General features: G+C 49.1%; 1 protein-coding gene across 1 annotated transcript in view; it reads right to left on the bottom strand.

The window, feature by feature from the left end:
• Positions 1 to 14821, bottom strand: part of ILDR2 (immunoglobulin like domain containing receptor 2) — a gene marked incomplete at both ends in the record, with an annotated part of 73500 nt that overhangs the window by 19947 nt on the left and 38732 nt on the right. Inside the window, 2 exon segments of the mRNA XM_014581941.1 lie at positions 790 to 936; positions 5207 to 5263. Coding sequence (XP_014437427.1) covers positions 790 to 936; positions 5207 to 5263 — 204 coding nt within the window.

Below are 14821 nucleotides of genomic sequence, written 5' to 3'. Positions count from 1 at the left end.
GTAGGGAATTACAGTGCTCGGGGCCTGGCACTTGAGTAATTAGGTGTTTCTGGGAGCTGTCACAGCAGCACCCAGTGACAGGAGCAGCCCACTGCAACCACGCTGTCTGGGCTGCCTCGGCCCCTCTAGGGGGGGGCGTGACATAGGGGCTGCCCGAAGCGGCCTCCAGAAGATTCCAGACCCTTTCTGGAGAGACCAAGCAGTGGGCTGCAGAGGGCTCCTGCTTTGTGCTTTCAAAAGCAGAGCAAACAACTCGACTCCTGGAAATCGCATTACTGCTGAAGACACATGTGCCTCCCAGCCGGGTGTCTGCCTTAAGGCAGGGGCACCACACTGAATGCCTATTGGGCCTGGCCAGGAACGCAAAGCTGTGAACCCCCGGGTGAGGACCAGTCCCCGGTGTGGCCCATTTTCTCATGGCAGTAAGTTAAACTCCGCCATGGCTGGGTGGTGCCAGTTTGCACACTCTGCTTATGAAAACGGGAGGGTCTCTGCACAGGAGGGCAATGACCAGCCCAAATGCCCTGAGCAGGGGACACAGCCTTAGTCCATAGCCTCGCCATCCTGAGTCTGTGCTTCCTTTCATCAACAGTCAGTGAGAACTGCAGCATGGGAGGTGGGGCCAACACAAATGCAGGAAGGTGGGGAGGCAGACGAGAATGGTCATCCCTGAAGCCAGCCTTCTGGATGGAAAGGAAGGAGGTGGAGGAGAAAGTTGGGCACACAGTTGTCAGATGGAGAGGTGGCCGTCTGGGTCACTGCACATCTGTCCCCGGTTACTGGACTCACAGGCCTGCGGACAGCAGCAGGTCTCCGGGCAGCACGGGCAGCGGACGTAGCAGCAGCAGCTGTGGGGGCAGCACTGGCACCAGCAGATCCCGACCAGGACGAAGAAGAGGAAGATGCCCAGGATCACCAGGCCAACAAACACCCACTCTGGAAGGACCACAAAGAAAGGCACACTAGCGACAGCTCTGCTTCCGGACAGGGTGTGTGCTGGTATATCCCTGTGGAAGGAGGTGCCTGGGAGGGACCTGGGGAGGAAAGCATCTTAATGGGGGACTGAGCCCCCAAACTCAAGAAGACTTCTGAGAGAGATGTGTAGACTCCCAGGAGCAGGGAAGTGGAGAACAGGGAGGAGGGTGATTTACGTGCTATTGGGCACACATAATGACCAGCATATAGCGACGGAGAATTTCAAGGTCTCCACTGAGGAAAGACTGCCAAATTAATCATGGGGTCACACAGGATAAGACAAGAACAGAGACTCCTGGCTACAGGGAGTGGAACCATGCCTCCTGGGCTGCAAAGTGGTGGGTTCTCTGCATACCTGTCTTTGGTAGTCAAGTGAATCTTGTCTATACAAGTGTAAGTCCTGGGACCAGCAGGTGGTGTGGTGGTTAAGGAGCTGGACACCCACACGGTGGGCTGTGGTTCAAGTCCCAGCCCTGATGGCTTAAAAATCATGCTGGATGCATGTGCATGTGTACTCAAAATCCTGAGAGAAGAATGGAGAAAAAGGGATTGTGACGTGGCCATGTGCTGGGGGTGAGTTCCCGCTGTCCCTCTCTGTCTCTCTCTTTCTCTCCCCTGTGAGCACACATGCACAATGGCAAAAACAAAAGTTTAAGTCCTGACAAATGTTCTTATATCTGTGTTGGGATCTTCAAAACCTTGGTGGAAAATGCATATTATGAAAAATTATGCATGGGTTTCAATTTTTTCACACCAAAATCAACTTGTATTTTAATTTCATTTTTGCACGAACTTTTTGAAGTCCCCTCAGAAACACAGACCGTATTTCTGTGACGCAGGCCCTGCTTTCCCTGCTGAGCTGGAGCACCCGATAACATCTTTCCTGTTCAGCACCTGAGCTGAGACTCAAACCTTTGCTCACACAGATGGCCAACCATGCTAGAGACCAGAGACACAGCCTCAGAGAAGACACCACCGCCTTGCCCAGAGAGTGGGTTTGGTTTGGTCACACTCAAGGTGACAGAGCCAGGCAGCAGCCCCGCGGTAGCGAATGCGGCTCAGAGCGCTGGTGGCCAGCAGAGCTGCATGTAGGTGGAGCAGGCCTGTTAACTTCGGGTGACAGAGCCAGGCAGCAGCCCCGCGGTAGCTAATGCGGCTCAGAGTGCTGGTGGCCAGCAGAGCTGACATGTAGGTGGGGCAGGCCTGTTAACTTCTACTATTCCCCCGGCTCTGACATAAATTCTGCCCCATTTGCCCAAGCAAAAGATGAAGAGAAAGGAATCAAGTTCCATCTGGCTTCGATAAAACAACTGTGGTCTTCAGGTGACTTGTCTTAGTGTCAGGCTCTTGGGGCGTGGCTGTAAATCCAACTTACCGCCCCAGAGGCCTGGTAGACTGGAGGGAACCACGCTCTCCTTTAAAAACCAAAAGGCTGACCAGTTGGTGACATGGTGATTAAGGCAGCTGGATTCCACATGACTGACTATGTGGTTCAAGTCTCAGACCCAGCACCTTGAAGGACACACTTGGACATGCCCAAAATACCCAAAGGAGAAATGGAAGGGAAGGGGTTGTAGCATGGCCACCTGCTTTTGGAGGTGCTTTCTCTTTCTCTCTCTTTCTCTCTCTCTCTCTCTCTCTCTCTCTCTCTCTCTCCATGACAAGCACATATGCCCTCTAGCAAAATGAATGAATTCTAACCAAAAGGCTACAGTGATTCACTGTGGCTGAACGCTATCTTCTAAAAATCTCTTTACAATGAACCATGAGTATACACTGCTGTTTTTAAATATTTCTTCAATTAAATGGACATTTAGTAAGAAGCTTGAGAATATGACATTTTTTGCTATATAAAGGTTTTTGGGACAATGCTATGTAGTTATTTGACCTTTGTTCAGAACATAATTTCCTCAAAAAGGAAATAACCAACTTCTGGTGGCTAGATGTTCCCCTCACTTCTCTGCCTGAACTACATTTCCTTAGGGGATGAGAAGGCCTAGCCTAGACAGAATGCTCTGGAGATAGCAGAAGGCTTTGGCCTAGGCCTGAGCAATAACCCTAACCGAGTGAGACCTGAGACAGACCGAGCCCTGAGGTTTAGACGAGCTGTTTGGCGTGGTGGCTACAACTCGGGTCAGGCAGTCAGGAATAAGACGGGCAGGTTACACACGGGAAGTCCAGAAAGTTGGTGAGAAAATGGAACGTAAAAGTTTATTTTAGGGTGAAAAAAATTGAAATCCATGCAGAGTTCTTTTTTTCCATAAGCATTTTCCATGAATATCTTGAAAACCTCTTATATTTCAGAAACAAAAGAATATTATCCATGAAAGGATTCTTGGAGTCAGAAGGAAGGGACATTCAGATTTAAAGGGCCAGATAGGAGAAACACAGTAACTCTTTCTGGAGACTGGCAGATGTAACCCCTACTTTGGAGCACTGCAAAGGAACACTGTTTTATTGTGATGAACAAATGCTCAGGGACTGAGAGACGCTGGCTAAGGAGATCACAAAGAGGCACCTATTGGTGTCCTTGAGAACAGCCTCAACAAGAACGCCCGTGTTTGGGCTGGCCAGCTAATCAGAGGGGACTGGACTGGCAGCATGCATGGAAGAATAATTAGTGATGCTCAACTAAGTAAGGCTCCGGCTGATTCTTAAGACAATATTTCTTCAATAATTTATGAAGACTGGATTTTTTTTTTTTTGAGAGGTTTTTTCTATAGGGCGCGTGCACTCGCCAGAAAGACAGAGAGAGACAGAGAGACAGAAAGCGAGAAATCACCCCCCCCCCGGGGGGGTGGCCACGGCACCCCCCGGGGGGATGGCCATGCCACAATTCTCTTTCCTCCATTCTCCTCTCAGGATCTTGGGCACGCACGCACACGCACCTGGCGTGAGTTTAAGTCACCGGGTCTGGGACTTAAACCGTAGTCGACTACATGGGAGTCCAGAGACACAGCCATTATGCTAACTGCTGGTCTCAAGACTGGATTTTTTTTAAAAAAAAGGTTTTTGCCATAGGGCACAAGCACTTGCTGGCAAGAGACAGAGAGAGACAGTGAGAGGGAAGAAATCGCCCCCCAGGGGGATGGCCACACTGTAATCCCTTCTCTTCCACTCTCCTCTCAGGATCTTGGGCTCACACACAAACATGGCTGCCATGATTTTCAAGCTCCTGGGTCCGGGACTTGAACCACAGTTGGCCATGTGGGAGTCCAGTGCCTTAACTACTACATCACCTGCTGGCCCTGACTCTGGAGGTTTCTTAAAAACTTGAGTTGAACCCAAATCAATAGCTAGGACTTTGTCTAGGACTAGGTCTGCTATTAGGCAGCTCCTAAATCCCAGTAGACGCCCTCCAAAGCAAGACTGACTGGCGCGAGGCAGGGTCTTCAAAGAGTTCATGGAAAGTGTGAATTATGAAAAAAACTATGCATGCATGGATTTCAAATGTTTTCTTTTGTATTAAAATAAACATGGGTGTTAGTTCCATTTTTTGCCTAATTTGTTTAAGCCCCCCTCGTATCCTTTCTCAGTTCTTGAGTTTGGGTGTGACTCCTCCCATCATCCACTCCTGTTTCTCCCTGAGCCCCATGCAGTTAGGGACGATCGAGCTGCAGCAAACTGATGTGAGCTGGCCTAGGCCAGTGTGCCCAACCGAAGCTACACGAAGGACAGAGATGCACATTTGGGCAGGTGTCCTTCTCTAGGGCTACATAGAGGGCCTAGCAAGTCCCTAAAACTGCATACACAGTAATGTAAGTCTGTAAATGTGCATTTTTCAAGGGGGGGGGCATAGGTATCCTAAAATGGAAAGAATTTTAGCTAATATAATAAAAGACAATTGTGAGTCACATGGTTTACAGTAATGAGTAGGTGAAACGTAGCTTAGGGAATGAGGGCTGCAGATAACGACCCGGGTAAGGACAGTGCTGTCGGGGACAGCAGAGACACTGAGGTGGGTGCGGAGACTGCCAAAGGGCCTCTGTGCCCACACTGGAGGGCTTGTCCCCGTCTCAGCGGGTTTTTAACTATCATTCTTCTCACAGGGCCCATAAACAATACAACTAAAAGGTAAAGCGTCTTCTAATGGGCTTTTGTTCATCCCAGAAAAGAGGACAGACATGTATGACAAATGCACAAATCAATTGAAGAAGCAGTTAGTGACTAACACAGAAGCAAACAGACAGAAGGGCAAAGTAAGCCAATGAAGAGTTCAACGACTGGGTACCTGGCATAATCTCCACAGCAAAACTGGGCAAGAGGTCAGCAAGCAGCCCTGTCCTGCCTAGAGGAAGTGGAAAGAAAAGAAGAAAAGAGGTTACTGCAAAGGAAGAAAACAGCCCGCAGCCTGGCCCCAACTGGTACCACCCCTTCCTGGGGCCATTGCTGCATTCTCTCTGCGGTGGGAGGTGTGGTCGAGAGAATGGCCCTGGCCATCAGTCTCTGACAGCCATCTGAGCGAACTCTGCACCTCAACTGGGCGGAAACAGAAACCGCTTTCTCTCCAGCTATTTAGAGTAGGAGGGACTCTCTGCTTCCAGATGAAAAACTGCTCGCGCAGACTGACATACGCCATCCACTCACTGAGACAGCCTTCTCCATACACTTCACTGGGAAGTCGAACCCGTCTGTGTCCAAATGTTCAAGCTACATTTTCATACATCTATACACAGTCCCCGTCCATATAAAAACAAAAGTACATATTTGGTTTTAATTCAGAACCATCTCACTACATGATTCTATTTACGGCCTAAAGATATTTCGATGATTAAAAACTTCAAAGGCAAGGAAAAGATGACGCTAGATGGGATTCACACGGCTCTCGAGCCTTCTGGCTTCCTCTGCGCATATGTGTATGGTATGCCTTTTCCATATGGCTCTCGCAGCCGGCACTGCAGGCCCACGTGCCTTCTGCGTGATATGGCATCGAGGCCTAAAAGCTGGTGTCAGAACGGGCCCCTTGGGAGCACCGCAGGCAACAAGCTGTGCTGGAAAACATGGAGGAGGAGGTTAGTTCTTTTTAAAAGTATATTAATTTTATTTCTTGAGAGGACAGAGACAGAGAGAAAAAGAGAGAAAGGTTCCCCCAACAGGTCTTCATGCCATGATCCACCCCAGCCTCAGCCAGCCCAGCTCACAGGATGTACGAGGAGGCCTTGGGATGCGAACCTGGGGCCCACCCATGTAGCTCCAGCATTGCAGAGCATTGCCTTACCACTGAGCCACTATGTGGACCTCATCCTTTTAAAAATTGGCCAGCAGTTGGCATAGTTCCATCGCTGGACTTAACCGGAGTTCGAGTCCCAGACCTGGTGGCATGAAAATCATGCCAGGCACATGTGTGTGCACCCCAAATCCCAGAAGAGGGGAGAAGGGACTGTGGCATGGCCATCCCCAATGCGGGGGGTGATTTCTCACATTCCATCTCACGGTCTCTGTCTGTCTCTGGTGAGTGCACAAGCCCTATGGCAAAAACTTAATTCATCTTTATTGAAGGATGTGCTGGGCGCCCTCACCATGTTCTCGTAGCAACGTAAACACAAAGGCCCGTCAGGAACTCCCGCCCCCACCACTGAAGCCTTGCTCATAAACCGGCATGCTCCAGCAGCAGCAGACTAGGAGTTTCCATCCATCCAGACTTGTGATGTGAGGACACTGTGCTACCCGAGCATGTGACGCCGTTCTTCCTCATGTCACTACCTGCCACACGCCTCTAGAACAGCACTGCCCCATGGGAACATGGCACTGGGAAGATGGGCCATTTTAGCTTTTCTAGGAATTACATTTAAAAAGTAAAATCAGGGTTGGCCCTGTGGCCTCGTGGGTAAAGGGAGCCAGATCCCAGTGGTCAACTGTGGTTCAAATCCCAGTCCTTGAAGCTTGAAAAACACACTGGGCATGATGCCCACAGGATGGAGAAATGGGGAGAAGGGGTTGCAGTGTGACCACACTCTACTGAAGGGTACTTTCTTTGTCTCTCGCACTCTCTTTGGCAAGCATGCGCTCCCTCTATCAGTTAAAAAAAAACTGAGAAGGAACAGATGTAATTAATTTGGCATTAGTTTTTACGTATGCCAATATCACCAAAATTTCATCACTTCAAAGGCTCTGGCTATGGGGCGGCACAACTCGAGAGGCCTGTTTTACACAAAGGGATTATTTTAGAAAATACCTTTATCCTGTGAAAGTGTGTTGAGGTGCATTAGAGAAATGGTCACCCACGTGTGCGGTTTATGATTTGAGTCTAGAGGTCGTGGCTGGTTACTGGTCCTTTCCTCTATCGAGCCCCCCATGAAGCTCTGATGAAGGTTGAAGAAAGGGCAGTTGCTCCAGGACTAGAGGAGGGTGCCACGACTGGGGCTGAGTAGGGGACGGGTGTTTGTTCACATCACTTGTTCTCGGCTCTCCGCAGCCAGATGAGCCCCGTGTGCTCACAGACATCCTTGGCCCTGTCTCCTGCTGGAGTGAGGGTCCCACATTTGGGAAGTGAATTTTGACCAGCATGGACTCCAAGGCACAGGAAACGGGGTGGCCGACTTGGGCCAGCTCTGCCTTCAGCCGTGACGAGAAGGGCTTTCTTCTTTTACCCTCCATCGTGTGTAGCAAACATGGTAAGATGGCTCTCTGGTTTACAGGGCCCCCTGGATGGAGCCGAGTGAGGCACTGGAAGGAGACTCCTCAGGCTGACCTTTGGCCCAATCTTCTCTGAAGGCTACCACGCATCCCGAGGCCTACACAGTGCCCTGGGGTGGGAGACGGATGGGGATGTGGGCCAGAGTCCGCACAAGTGATTACGAGCATGTGCTGGTCTCACTTGGAATATTCGCTGTGTAAATATCTCCTAGAAACTGAACAGGTCAGCAGACAGCTGGTAAAAGATTTGGGAATTTGAGATCTTGGATAGCTCTTGAAGACACAGTAAAGGGACTAGCAGTTGGCGTAATGGCTATGTCACTGAACTCCCATGTAGTCAACTGTGGTTTAAGTCCCGGACCCGGTGGCTTAAACTCACGCCGGGCACGTGTGTGTGTGTGCGTGCCCAAGATCCCAAGAGTCGAGAATGGAGGAGAAGAGATTGCGGCTTGGCCATCCCGCCGACGGGTGATTTCTTTCTCTCTTTCTCTCTTTCTGGCGAGAGCACATGCCCTATAACAAAAACCTCTAAAAAAATAATAAAAAATAAAAAAAGACACAGTTAATATTCATTACCAGGCAATAGCCAATGATCAAGAAGCCAACACAAAGTTTTTATTTTTTTATTTTTAGCAAGCTATTGGGTCATCAGAAAAGTCACAAGGTATTTTTCTATATTCTTCTATGCAAAAATGGGTCATGATTTTTCTGACAACCCAATAGTTATCAGATATTTACTTAATGGTGGATTTTTGGTGTGTGTGTGTGCGTTTTCTAACCTGGATAATTAGCACTTCTAAATATATCTTCTGTCGTACCTAGTAAAATGAGAAGTTTCACTTTTGTTTATACTCTGGTTCTCAAGCACCACTGTTTTAAACATCTCTGGGTGTGCTACGGTCTGAACCCTTCATTAGGTCCAGAACAGAAATGCCATTGATGATGTAAGCTACCCCAGTAGTTTGTAGGCTCTTACAGAAAGTTAGCTATGTGATAACTACTACCTGTAAAAACCAACACCTTCACAGAGAACATGGTGCTCACAGGAATCGGGGCTCTTAGGGTAGCTCTGTCATTAACTCACACGGTGACTACTATTGGCAGTTTTTCCCCTTTACAGGTCTCGGTTTTTTCAGTAAAATGAAGGGGCTCAATGGCATACTTTACGGGCGGGGAGGCCGCGTACCTCATTTGTCTCAGCCCTTGTTTATACCTGTGACCCTGGCCTGAGTATCAATACCACCTCTTTTTACTCTCCAGGTATCCTAGTTTGGGCAACTCATTATGTGATCACCCTATCTATACCACTTTTAGTTCGGAAATCTGACACTCAGGGATGGAGTTGCAAACTCAGATGTTTATAGGACCAGCAGGTAATGCATGCCTCTGGCCAGGTGTAACCCCACCGGCGGCAGTGGAGTTGCGGCAGTGGAGCTGCCGGCAGTGGAGCTGCGGCAGTGGAGCTGCGGCAGTGGAGCTGCGGCAGTGGAGCGGAGCGGGAGGCAAATGGCGGGGTCTTCGGAGGGCCGCTAATACTCACTTGGAGCCAATCGTTGCTCCCTTAGAAAGTGTCTTCGGGTCACAGGCCATCCTATTGTTGAAGGCTCACCAGACCCTAGATTTTATGTGAAATATCCTGATTTCCTTTTTTTTAAAGACATGTTTAATTAAATAATTGATTTATTATTATTTTAATTTGACCAGAGAGAGAGAGAAAGGAAGAGTGAGAAAGCAAACCACCAGGTCTGGTGGGCCACGTGAGGGTCCAGCGTCTTAACTGTGATGGGCCATGTGAAAGTCCAGCATCTTAACCACCTGCTGGCCCTGACCATCCTGATTTTCAGGTGCTGGGGCCAATCAATGTATCTTTCAAAAAGGACAAGCCATATGAAATATGCCTATAGGTTGTATAGAGCCCAGAGCTCGTAAGTCTGGGACCTCAGACAGACACATGGATAGATGAGGGGATTTCAAAAAGTTGTGGCGGGCCAGCAGGTGATGTGGTGGTGAAGGTGCTGGACCCCCATATAGCCAACCCCTGTCCGAGTCCTGGGCCCAGCAGCTTGAAAACCACGTTGGGCATGTGTGTATGTGTACCCAAAATCCTAGGACGAAAATTGAGGAGAAGGGACTATGACATGGCCATCCCCCTGGGGGGAGACTTCCCACTGTCCCTCTCACTGCCTCTCTCACTCTGGTGAGTGCACATGCCCTATGGCAAAAAGAAACAACAACAAAAACCTTAAAAAGAAGTTTGTGGGAAAACGGAATTAAAGTATGAGTTTATTTTGATTTCTTTCTTAAATCCATGCATAGATTTTTTTCACAATATGCATTTTCTTTTCTTTTTTTTTTTTTTTCTTTTTTTGGAGAGGTTTTTGCTATCGGGTGCGTCAGAGAGAGACAGAGAGACAGAAAGTGAGAAATCACCCTCCCCCCAGTGGGGATGGCCACACCACAATCCCTTTTCCTCCATTCTCCTCTTGGGATCTTGGGCATGCATGCACACGCACCCGGAGGGAGTTTAAGCCGCTGGGTCTGGGACTCGAACCGTGGTCGACTACATGGGAGTCCAGCGACATAGCCATTACGCTAACTGCTGGTCCCACACAATATGCGTTTTTTCTAAGCATGTTTTGAAGCCCCTCCCTCCCATTTGTGGGCAGATAAAACAGGTGTTGAGGTTGCATTAATGGTGTCTTGACAGTACCTCCATGCACCATAGCGGGGAGCAGAGGCTCTCGGTATGTATGCTCAAGGTGAAATGTGAAAGCAGCAGTATTACATACCATAAGACTAGCCCTTCTTATTTCTGGGGAGCTAGAATGGATCTGGCAGAAGAAAACTAAAAGGGGCTTTCATTTTTCACCTTAGATTCTTTTACTGTTTTAGTTTTTAAAAATGAAAGCAAGGAGGGACCAGCAGTTAGTGTAATGGCTATGTCACTCGACTCCCATGTAGTCGATCGCAGTTCAAGTCCTGGGCCTGGTGGTTTAAACTCACGCCGGGCACGTGTGCATGCGTGCCCAAGATCCCGAGAGGAGAATGGAGGAGAAGGGATTGCGGTGTGGCCATCCACCCTGGGGGGTGATTTCTCACTTTCTGTCTCTCTGTCTCTTTCTGGCAAGTGCACGTGCCCTATAGCAAAAACCTCTCCCAAAAAAGAAAAAAGAAAGAAAGCAAAGAAATGGGTGATCAGAAATAGGGACAGAAGATTCACAAAACTTGTCATTCCAACAAGACATAAACCAACTTCTCATTCTCTCTGCAACAACAGTCAATAACCGATGCTTCAGAAGAAGGTGAAGGCTTCCCGTATGGACTTGTGTATGCTTAGCCCCAGGGCTGTGTGGGTGACGGACCCTTGTAGCAAAGTGTGTGAAATGACATGACTTAGGAACTCAGCACACGGGAGTTTGGGGAAGTAGGCAATGCACTACACCATGTAGGTGGCAGAGAGAGTGAAAACCTCTTAGGCTTTTACACCACACCACCGTTACAAACTCCACAAACACACTCGTATGCTTTGCGATAAACACACAGGGTAGAAGCATGCACTGTGAACAAAACAATTTACATATCTTTTTTTTTTTCTTTTAATTTTGCCAGAGGGCACACATGCCCAGCGTGTTTCTCACACGCTTGGTTTTGAATATCCCCCATAGGCACGTGTTAAAACTTGGTGGCCTTGTGATGATGGTATTAAGAGGCAGCGTAGTGCCCTCACGGTACTGAGACAGGGCCTGAGGGTGATCACGTGATTAGGGTTGGGCCCCCTGTGGTTGGCTCCTGGTGGGTTTAGAAGACAGGATGAGACCAGGACAGGGACATGAATACACAGGCCTCTTCCCTCACAGTGTGACACCCTCCCTCCAAGGTCTTGGACCCCACCAACAGGAAAAGCCACCCAGATGTGGCCGCTGGACCTTGGACGTCCCAGCTGTGTGCTGGACAAGCGTCTGTTCCCCCAGTGCCCAGACGTAGGCATTCCAGCCACTAGCAGCAGAACGGACTAGAACACCACGACACGTGCTCCTAGCTAGAGGTATTTAAAAAGTAGATTTATGCTGGAATCCTGTATTTCTGAAAATCATCTTGCTTCTGACTTCTAATGATTCCTAAGAAAGGCTTTTTAAAAATTGTTTTATTTAATTTTATTTATTTTATTATTATTTTTTTAATTTGACCAGAGAGAGAGAGACAGAGAAAGTGAGAAAACAAGCAGCCAGGTCCAGGACTCGAACTGTGGTTGGCCATCCGGGAGTCTAGCACTTTAACCACCACATCACCTGCTGGCCCCAAGGAAGGCTTTTATTGCCTGTTAGAAATGCTTTATCAATTCTTCCATTGCCACCAATGACGGTCCGATCTTAGGGCATCTAAACAATTGCAGTAAACACACTGCAGACTTCAGCAGCACTTTAGCAACGCGTGCAGATGAATCACTGCCATTGGTCCGGGATCCAGTTGGAGAGCGGCAATTACAAGTCACTTTACTGTGTGAGAAGAGGGTGGAAAAGCAGACCCTCAAATAGGCCACATTTACTCTTTTCAAACCACGGCTCAGACCATCAGTAGGAAATACAGTTTTCATATAAGCACTCAGTTTTCCCCAAACCTTGCAGAATTCATTCCTTTGAAGAAATTTCCACATGAATAGACCAGATGAAATCAGGCACAGTAATAATTTGTAAATAAAATGCACACACAGGTGCCAGCTTCAGACCATCGCAAACTCCACAGTCAAACACACTCGTATGCTTTGCGATAAACACACAGGGTAGAAGCATGCACTGTGAACAAAACAATTTACATATCTTGTTTTTTCTTTTAATTTTGCCAGAGGGCACACGTGCTTGCCAGAGAGACAGAGAGAGGAAGAGAGAGGGAAAGCAAGAAAGCACCCCCATGGTTAATGGTCATGCCACAATCCCTTCTCCTCCATTTCTCCCTCCTTCCAGGATTTTGTTCACATACACACACACACACACACTCACACACACACTCACATGTGCCCAGCATGTTTCTCAAGCTGCTGGGTCCAGGCAATCTGGCCACCTTAGTGACCACACCATGGGCTACCCATATACCTTTAAAAAAATGATAAACTTGCCTACGGTGGTTGTTTTCTGCCACTACCACCTAGAAGTTATCCCCAGGTGAACTCTTATATATGTTCCTGAGAACCAGCTCACTTCTGGGATGTCTCCAATCCATCCACCCATTCATTCATCCAGCAAAGAAATATGGTGCCAGGTGGAGAGGCAGAGACGAACAAGATGTGGTCCCGAGACAGTCGACAGGCTGCAATGTAGCAATATAGCTGGCCAACAGCATGAGCACAAGAACCATGTCAGGAGACCAGCAGTTAGCGTAATGGCTATGTCGCTGGACTCCCAGGTAGTCAACCGAGGTTCGAGTCCCAGACACAGTGGCTCAAAAAAAAAAAAAAAAGAAAGAAAGAAAGAAAGAAAGAAAAGAAAAGAACCATGTCAGTTCTCTCATCTCTGTCCCAGTACTTACTAGCGTCAAAGGACTTTCTTTTCTTCCAAGTATGTTTTCAACCTTCTTTGTGTTTTATTTTTATTGTCGTTTTTAATGCCAGAGCATGTGTGCACACCCACGAGAAACAGACAGAGGGAGAGCAAGAAGGTACCTCCCAATTCCCCACCCTGTTAGAATCCGGGGCAAGTGTGTTTCTCAAGCAGCCAGGGCCGGGACTTGAACCTGGGTCAGAAATAAGGGATCCTACTACTAGTGTACGACGCCTGACTGCTGTGCCGTGGGGCTGGCCCTTCTTTGCATTTTTTTTTTTAAGTTTTTGCTATGGGGTATGCGTGGTCACCAGAGAAAGACAGAAAGTGAGAGGGAAAATGATAAATCACCCACGGGAGGATGGCCACAGTGCAACCCCTCCTTCATTCTCCTCCTGGGATTTTGAGCACACACCCACTTCAAGCTGGCCCCTGCCTCGTGGTTGGCCGTGGGAGTCCAGCGCCTTAACCACCACTCCACCTGCTGGCTCCCCTTCTTTGCTTTTTTGACCTCTAGTTCCACGGGGTCACATGGCCTCTCCCCAGAGGAGGAGTCACTCTACTGGGGCGGGCACCGTCTTTGCACCTTTCACAGCAAACCACCCTGGGGCATGTCTTTGTCGGTCAGCCCCCTCAAGGCAGAGCTCAGTTACTTCCTTTACCAAGAGCTTTGCACTGGTGGGGATTCCTGCCACACACAGCCTTGAGACTTTGAGGTGTGTTCTGACAGAGGCCCTCATGGATGCTGCGCTGAGGGGCGGCCTCCTCCTCGCTCCCTAGGCCGCAGCACATGCCCTCACGAGAGCGCGTGCCTGTCAGCGGCCGATTCCTGAGCAGGTGCTTCCACCAGCGGGATGGAACCCTTCAGGACAGGGTCTGTGCCCCACACCTGGCATCCAGCAGCCTGGCAGGAGGAGGCATGACCTTCCGTCAGGACCCTGATGTGTTTCCAGGAGCAAATCCCCACTGTTCAGTCAGCGGGGCTGCTGGAGGAACTTCTAATTCACTGCACAGTATACGCCCCCACCTGCCCACTCGAGAGTATATCCTTCTCTCTCTCTTTTTAAATTATTATTATTTTTTAATTTGCTATAGGGCACATGTGTTCTCAGGGAGCGACAGAGACACAGAAAGTGAGAAAGCATCTCCCATGGGGGACAGTCACACTGCAATCCCTTCTCCATATGCCCCTCCTTTTGGAAATTTGGGCATGCCTGCACATGCACCCTGTGTGTTTTTCAAGCCACTGGGTCTGGGCCCAGACCACGCAGTCAGCCATGTGAGATCCAGCTGCCTTGGCCCCTGGCATGGGCTGGCCCGTAGAGTAGCTTCTTCACAAGAAGACAAAGGGGCCCAGCCATGAAGCTGGGGCCCAATAGGCGCCCAGATGTGCTTCCCAGATGGTTATACACTCTGGGCTCGGAAGGGCACACCTGTAACCCTAGTTAGGAGAGGCTGAGGCGGAAGATCGTGACACTACAAGACTCTGTTGGGAACCAGCAGTTAGCGTAATGGCTATGTCGCTGGACTCCCACGTAGTCGACCGCAGTTCGTGTCCCGGACCCAGTGGCTTAAAACTCACTCCGTGCGCGTGTGCGTGCGTGCCCAAGATCCCGAGAGGAGAATGGAGGAGAAGGGATTGCGGCATGACCATCCCCTCTGGAGGGTGATTTCTC

This window comes from Tupaia chinensis, unplaced genomic scaffold (assembly GCF_000334495.1).
Source record: "Tupaia chinensis unplaced genomic scaffold, TupChi_1.0 Scaffold141320_1, whole genome shotgun sequence".
In the NCBI taxonomy this organism is placed as follows: domain Eukaryota; kingdom Metazoa; phylum Chordata; class Mammalia; order Scandentia; family Tupaiidae; genus Tupaia; species Tupaia belangeri.
Note: the sequence above shows the minus strand (reverse complement) of the source record. Positions and strands in the feature narration are given on the sequence as shown.